General features: G+C 37.2%; 1 protein-coding gene and 1 pseudogene across 3 annotated transcripts in view; both read right to left on the reverse strand.

The window, feature by feature from the left end:
* Positions 1–560, reverse strand: part of LOC116691586 (DENN domain-containing protein 3-like) — a 12,835-nt pseudogene extending 12,275 nt beyond the window's left edge.
* A 4,094-nt stretch (positions 561–4,654) lies between these two features.
* Positions 4,655–8,188, reverse strand: part of LOC116691485 (solute carrier family 45 member 4) — an 11,388-nt gene continuing 7,854 nt past the window's right edge. For all 3 annotated transcript variants that reach the window (XM_032519130.1, XM_032519131.1, XM_032519132.1), the window contains 5 exons: positions 7,273–7,372; positions 6,568–6,648; positions 6,299–6,429; positions 5,521–5,589; positions 4,655–5,228 (listed from right to left, as the gene is read on the reverse strand). In XM_032519130.1, coding sequence (XP_032375021.1) covers positions 4,929–5,228; positions 5,521–5,589; positions 6,299–6,429; positions 6,568–6,648; positions 7,273–7,372 — 681 coding nt within the window. In that variant the 3' untranslated portion in view covers positions 4,655–4,928. The remainder of the gene's footprint in view (positions 5,229–5,520; positions 5,590–6,298; positions 6,430–6,567; positions 6,649–7,272; positions 7,373–8,188) is intronic.

The raw sequence follows: 8,188 nt of genomic DNA on the forward strand, positions 1-8,188 counted from the left end.
CACACACACACAGACTTGCACCAGGCCACAATTAATTAAAAAAAACAATTAAAGCAGCATAGCATGGATGAAATGTTAACATCAAGTCCACCTTTAAATAGTCTTGCACATTTGACAGAGGCAGACTGATATTGTATGCATTTTTTAATGCACTTTTGTGGCTCCATAGGAAAAAAACAGTATGCTCAAATATTTATATTATATCAATATTTGTTTTAATTATTTTACAGTTAAATTGTCCTTAAAAAATGTTTGCCCATTGCCAAAACCATTGCAACAAGCCCTGTTCACTGGTTTGAAATTAAATGATAACTAATCAACAGGAATGTCCAGCATAACTGAACTCGTAACCCATTAAATTAACATGCCACATGACCTGCTGCTGTCCCTCCATTATTGGTCCAAGGATGTGACATGATCATAATCATCAATACAATCATATGATCCTTAACGAACAGGGCACATTCCACATCAAACCATAACAGCACATTAATAGTGTTAGCCTACACCTTCTGATACGACACAAGCACACAACAATCTGGTATCTCTGTCTCCCAGACCTGAGGGGGTCATGACCAATTTCAATTCTTTTTAGCCTGTAACAAATGTGCCCTTAAATCTCAGAAAACAATGTTTGAAGTGGGGAAAACTAACACGAGCATTTACACAAATAATAAGTAGACAAGCTGGCAAACAGAAACATCATTTGAAAGATATTTGACCCTCAGGATTAGTTAGATGGAAATAAAAAAAAGCAATTACAACTGTCTGATGTCTCCAACTACATGCTACTCCTTTTGCTTTCTGGATATTCTGGATTTGCTTCCAGGCAAATCCAGAATATTCTGTATTCTGTGTAAAACAGGGTACTTTTCAGTTTTAGTCATGTACATCTGAGCTAATTGCCACATTACTTTATTTCACTTTCTACACAGTTATATTTAGCTGAAAATAAAGCTAATCTGAATCTCACCTCTATAGGAAATACCGAGTGACTCTTTCAGTGTTACGCTATGGCATATAGTAAAAAACAAAAAAAAACATTGTTTATTTAATAGCGCTTTAAACTAATTCCCATTAGATTCGAATATGTCAAGCTAACATCACTGAAACATCCAAAGTAAATGACACAAGTTTTGCCAATAATGTTGAATTTAGCAAAGTTTTACAAATTAAAGAAATTTAGCTGACAATGTTTTGTCGCAGCTGCGACACGTGAGGCTGAGTCACAAGCTGTAGGCTACAGGTGAGAGGATGCTTCCAGGCTATCTCGTGACTTGTCAACGATATCACGTTGAAGTAAAGTCTTTAAAGCTGTCATTAAAAGTTATTCTCTTTCAGGTCACTAACCTCGTCACAGGCTAACCCTTCACATTCATGAGAGCAGTCCGAGACTAGAGTTCCTCCAACTGCTCAGCAGACTCCTGCTCGACTAACTGCACGAGCGCATCGGTTCTAATGTTTACGCCTGTCACTCCTTCCTGTTTTTCTGTGTGGACGTAGTTATTAACATGCGCATTGATGATTGTAGAAGCACAATGCAGTATCATACACAGCATATCATTTATAGAAAGATAAAAGACCCAGTACAGCCTCCAAGATATTGGTTGTTACTTATAGATTTTAAAAACTTTTATTAGCATTATTTCAAGAACAACACGTTTCAGTGCAATTGTGACATGTGTATAGGAGAAAAATTATATAAAAAATATATATATATATATATTAAAAAAAATTACTTATACATTTTTAATATCATATTAGTGTCTACAGTGTCTTACATAATTTGGAAAGTAAGTCTGCATTGGAAACTTAAGTGGCTAACACATTAAGTCAAGTTATTTAAATTGTATTAAAATAGGCGTTAGTAGCTGTAATGTAAGACCCACATTGAAACACTCATAGTGCTGATATCGCCAACAAAGAATATTGGAGCCTATGTGGAAATTACTAATTGACAGTCACTTTAAAATTATGTCATCTGATAAAACCAAACTAAGTCTAAATGATCTGATTTGGTTTTTATCTTAAGGAGACACCTGTGTGATACTAGATACTGACAAATGTTAAAAATAGCAGGTGTGAGCAATTGTCATAAAAACACAGATGCGAGTGAAGGCGCAATCTTTTTTTTCAAATAATTGGTACAAAATACAGTTTACTTTGTACAAGTCTGCCAGCAGCAGCAAAAAAAAAGAACCAAAACCACACCAGTGATTGACTTTCAAACCAAAACGTAAAATATATCATTCCTAAATTCTTAACATTTGTATAAAATCAAAAAAATTTCAATAAGCAGGGGGCGTGCTCCAAGAAACTCTTATTCTTCTACAGTAGTGTGGCACTAAAAATGGTGTTATTCCCCAAGAAAAGCTTCTTTGTAAGATGGAAACATCTCTGAAACATTTAGACCAGTTAAAGTGAAATTACTCTTTGAACTAAAACTAAGTTAATTTAAAAGGAATCAAAGCTGTATATAAAACAAGAATATTTGGTTAACCTGCCTGTTTACTGGTCCTCTGATAGAAAAGTGAAAAATAACAACTGTTTTATTTTGATTTACAAAGAATGGGTACCTCATATTGCTTGGAAAACATAATACTAGCAAAATATTTAGCTTAAAAAACTAACAATATTACATACCATAACCTCTTGTAAACTGCTTTTTAAAAAACAGACCCACTACAATTCACAAGGAACACAATGGCACACAGCCCATGTCATACACAAGCAGAATCTGCATTATTTACAGGGATATTAGTGATTATTTATACCATTTTGTATTAGTTCTCTCAACATTTTCCCTTCAACATCTCCTGCAAAAATCCACAGATTGATCCCTTTGTAGTGCTTGTAAATCCGGCTGTGTAAATCTTGAGGCCTTAAGTCCTCCGTAACAGAAATCCCACAGTAGAAGACACTTCTCTGACATGAACGGCAAAGCAATGGCAAAGCTGCCAGGATACAAGGTCCAAAACAAATAGTTTTGACATTGCTCATAAACAAAGTAAAGCCTCAAAGTTGCAACAACAATAGACACCTTTCATGTTTGTGCCGTTTTCATTTGTGGCATTGCCACCTCTGACTTGAACAATCCTTTAAGGAGGAAAATGAAATGATAAGGTCCTGTGCTTCTCTTTAAGGTTCACTTGGGGTTCCAAATATGTAAAGATCAGTTTTTGCCCCTGCATAGAAGTTGGCCTCTCTACTATTCAATATGCAGAATTACAGGTTTACAGGTTTCTCAAACAGTTTAAGAACATGTAAACCTCCACTTATTAAACTTAGGGCTGAAGTCTAATATTCAAGAGTCATGGAGTTCTACTGAAGATAAGCCTTCAAAAAGGACACACAATTAGGACTAGCATAGGTCTGTATACTTCATTAACATTATTTGGGCTTTTCCACCTTTAATTTTTGTGCGGACAGTTAGGTGAGAATGGGGGAAGACATAAAGGAAGTTATCACAGGTCAGATTTGAACCCTGGACCTCTGTATCAAGGAATAAACCTTGAAGGACATCTGTGCCTGCTCTACCGCTGAGCCACCCTAGCAACCTATATAGTTTATTAAACATTGTATAGTGCACTCGGTTTGTGACACTGCCAATATGTTAAAGTGTGGCAGGGAGCATGTTAAACATTGTCTTGCATGCTGCTCAAAGTTCCCACTACTCCTCCACATACTCTCTGCTACCTGCTCATGTTTGTTATTCTGATGTAAACTGAAGCCTGGAAGTATGGGAGGTATTTATCTTCTTATTTGTCCATACTAGGACAGTTTCACAGCTGTCAAATGATGAATGCGGCACACTAAACTAATGTGGGATAGTGCAATTTTGCTTCTAAGTACAAACAAAAACTGCAATCCCCTTTAACGTCAGAGCATTTCTATCCAACTATATCACCTGTATTTGGAATGTATATTTAAAAAAACAAAACAAATGTCATCCTTTAATACAATTCACACTGAAGCCCAACACTACTTGAGGTCTTGAGAAACGATATACTCCCATTTACAGTGTATATCTACAGTAATTACAATGCAACATCTGCCTTCACTGAGAAACACTTTGCATTCGCAGACTTAACCGTAGCGCCAAAAATACATTTGTCACAGATGCTGGTTTTATTTCTTAACTACATTATGATAAAATGTTTCTTTCTTTCTTTCTTTCAGAATTTTTGTTATCTTCAGTACAGACAATGGTCATCAAATCATCACAAAAGGGCACATCCAACTGCACACTAGCTTGCTATGTAACCAAAATCATAAATGTGAATAAAAAAGTGTAGGAATTGTTATGTCTGCAACAAACGTATAAGGCTTTACCTGTAGTTTGGAAACTTTTTTGGCATTTATAAAATAACAATATAATATCAAGGTATTCCATTTACAGACAAATATTAACATATTCAGTCTACTTATACAGAAGTACATACTTTTACAGCACTATGATTGTTTATTAAGCAGTATATAGAGCAGCTTCTGTGAATTAACATATCCCACTTACGGTGCATCAGTGTGACAATACTGTTTAGGAGTGAGACAGAAAGTGCTCTGTGTGCTTTCCATGTCTTTGCAATAGAGGCTTATATTTGTTTCATTAGTCTGAGCTTCAACAATTAGCTTCAACAGTGTCTCTTTGTGTTTGAATGGCTTACTTCCATCCAGCCAGCCATCCATTTGTTTTTAGGGTTGAGGTAGTAATAAGACAAACATAGCAGCCCCTGAGATTGTTTCAACTTATCAGTCTTCTACTCCAAAAATATATTATCCATCTAAAGCCACCCACCCAGATATCCGTAGATGGGAGTCAACTCAGTGTTCTGCCATGTTTCTCCTAATTCCTTCTTCAGACAGAAACAGACATTTGGTTTAACCCTCACATGCTGTGGCCTGTGCTTAGTGAGAAGAAACCTAAACAATTATCCTAAGGCAACAGAGTCATTATCTGTCCTCTTTAGACTATCTCCATCTGTAAGGCTCAGCAGAGCCAATCTCTGGTCACTGGTCCTTCCTCCATTTGGGTCTGAATCTCCAGGTAAACCCACCAAGCCCTTCTCTAAGCTGGTGGGCTCCATATCAGGATAAATAACAAGGAAACAGGCAGTAAGGAAGCCAAGGAAGGCGCCCCCAGAGGCCACTGCAGGAATGACACGCACACTGCCAACTGCGTCTACCACAGCTCCGAGGGCCGATGCAACCAGAATCTGGCTGATATAGACCTGGAAAAGAAAAAAAAGAATAATTAAACACAATAATATACACTGTAATGCACTTCTTAGAATACACTTCCCATAGATTTGTATCAACACCACTATAAGTAGAAAGCAACTGAAAATTACACAAATTTGGAATAAAGACGAGTTAATTTAGCTCACAGCCTAAACCATGCTGTCTGGATCAGTTTAAAAAAATAAAGACCAAGAATCACTGTGATCTGTTTGGGTGTTGCTTTATCAATAGCAAAATCTTACAAGTCTAGAGCTGAATGGAGAAAAAAGTATCAATTCTCACCTGGCAGGATAAGATGGCGCAGTCAATGCCAAAACCTCTTCTAGTGTTTCCTGGACTGTGGTGAATGTACTGAGGAGAGGATAATTAGCATATTATGTCACTGATTACATCAATGGATTCAATGAAACTGTGGTAGATTTAATTTATAACACAGCAACTGTACCCAAAACTACAATAATATCCTTCCACAACCAGAAACCATGAATTTCCAAAACATCTACGATGCAATAAACACATCCATTGCCGCCTACAAATTAGGAATGCAGTTTGAAAACATGGAGAATTATAAAGCATCTGCTTACAATGTGCAAAGAGCAGTGAAGGACACAAAACGGGTCTACGGGAAGAAAGTGGAACTACAATGCTAGGAGGGCAACCCAAAGAGTATGTGGCAAGGTCTAAAGACTATGACAGATTACAAGCCCACCCCTTGTTCCTTGTCAAGTGCTCATGCGTCTATAGCAAGTGAGCTAAACACATTTGACAACCTGCAAAAAGTGTTTTTTAGCTGAACACACAATAGCCGGGCCCTACCCTATTGGATATTTACATCAGGCGTTGCAAGAAAAAGGCTGAGAGAATCATTAAAGATCCAAATCAACTAGGCAACAGCTCTCCCTGTTGAGGTCAGATACACAGAAATGCTGAGGAGGAGCTTCTATCCTCAGGCCATTAGGATCCTAAATGAGGACATCTGATGTCCTCATTAATGCAGTATTTGTATCGCCAGGTAGGGACAGTGTGCATGGATAATTGTATTGTCTATTTGTGTACATACCTCTTTGATTTCATGGTACTGCCCGAGTAATGCATATGGACAGTAGGAGATACTCAAGGAGATGATACCCATGCTACTGATCATCACCGTGGCGATATAAACATTAGGGAAGATTGCCATAACAGCAGTTCCTAAGGTTAGAGAGATGAAAGCTGTTTAAATACAAAAAAAATATTCTGCATACTCATTAAGACAATATGCAGCTGCTCCCAAATCCACTCTGCTTTACTCTATTATTGTCAGTGGTTTACTCTGTTGTAGCAACTGACCTATCGAGAATCCCAGAGTTCCAACAATGTAGACAACCTTAATGCTCAGATCAAAATTATCCAGGTACTTTTGAAGGATTGCTGAGTGGAGAGATGGAAAGAGGGAAGCAGAGAAATTTCAATTATTGAAGACAGCATTGTGAAGCAAGTTAGAAAATGGAGGGAAAAAATTAATTGTATCACTGACCACTTCTTTTGTATGCAAATACAGAAGAATATACATAGATTTAAATTCAAATCTAACTAGAATTAATGCCTTGCAGTTGTATGTCTCTGCCAACCAGTCAAGCTGCAGTTTCCATCTATTTTTGTCTAGACTAATATAATACATGTAATGAAGACAAGGAGAAGAAGAAGAAGAAGAAGAAGAAGAAGAAGAAGAAGAAGAAGAAGAAGAAGAAGAAGAAGGAATTTAATAAAAGGTATGAAGTGTATTTTTTGGCAAAATGTGGATTTTTCACACACATCTTCAACCAGGCAAACCAGAAGCTCTATACAATCCCCACAGGTTCAAGGTGGGCAGTATCTGACCAAATGTGAACATGGTCACAATCTCCCCTTCTGTTCTTGAGTTATGGCATTGAATAATTGCCAAAAAAGAGTTTTTGTAGAACATTATGATTTCGCAGTAAAGTTTACCTGGACAGACAGACATATGTGCCTCAAGCCACGGCTGTTAAAATGGAAACAATGTTTGTGTTTTACCAGAGCAGACAGCAGCAGTAGCAGCATAGACCACCAGTCCCCAGCAGCCCATCTGTACTCCTCTGTGATAGTTTAGTAGCTCTGTGGAATTGGCTGGTGCCTGAAAAAAGCATAATAATTTTGGCAATGTAATCATAGACTTGTAAACGTGTACAAATTTAGAATACATGACTTTGTGTACAGTGGGGCTCAAAAGTTTGGGCACCCCAGGTATAAATTTGTATTAATGTGCATAAAGAAGCCAAGAAAAGATGGAAAATCTCCAAAAGGCATCAAATGACAGATTAGACATTTGTATAATATGTCACAAAAAGTTAGATTATATTTTCCATTATTTACACATTCGAAATAACAGAAAACAAAAAAATAGCATCTGCAAAAGTTTGGGCACCCTGCAGCGTTAATACCTTGTACTGCCCCCTTTGGCAAGTATCACAGATTGGAAACGCTTCTTGTAGCCAGCCAAGAGTCTTTCAATTCTTGTTTGAGGTATCTTCGCCCATTCTTCAATCCAAAAGTCTTCCAGTTCTTTGAGATTTCTGGGCTGTCTGTCACGCACTGCTCTTTTAAGGTCTATCCATAGATTTTCAATTATGTTGAGGTCAGGAGATTGTGAAGGCCATGGCAAAACCTTCAGTTTATGCCTCTTGATGTAACCTACCATGGATTTTTAAGGTGTGTTTAGGATCATTATCCATTTGTAGAAGCCATCCTCTCTTTAACTTCAGCTTTTACACAGATGGCATCAAGTTAGAGTCAAAAATTTGCTGAAATTTTATTTTAATTACAACCCCAAAGCATGATTGATCCACCCCCATGCTTAGCAGTTGGACAGAGGTAATATTCATTAAATTCTGTGCCCTTTCTTCTCCAAACATACCTTTTCTCATTCCATCCAAAAACAAACAGAACTTGT

The sequence above is a fragment of the Etheostoma spectabile genome, chromosome 6 (assembly GCF_008692095.1).
Source record: "Etheostoma spectabile isolate EspeVRDwgs_2016 chromosome 6, UIUC_Espe_1.0, whole genome shotgun sequence".
In the NCBI taxonomy this organism is placed as follows: domain Eukaryota; kingdom Metazoa; phylum Chordata; class Actinopteri; order Perciformes; family Percidae; genus Etheostoma; species Etheostoma spectabile.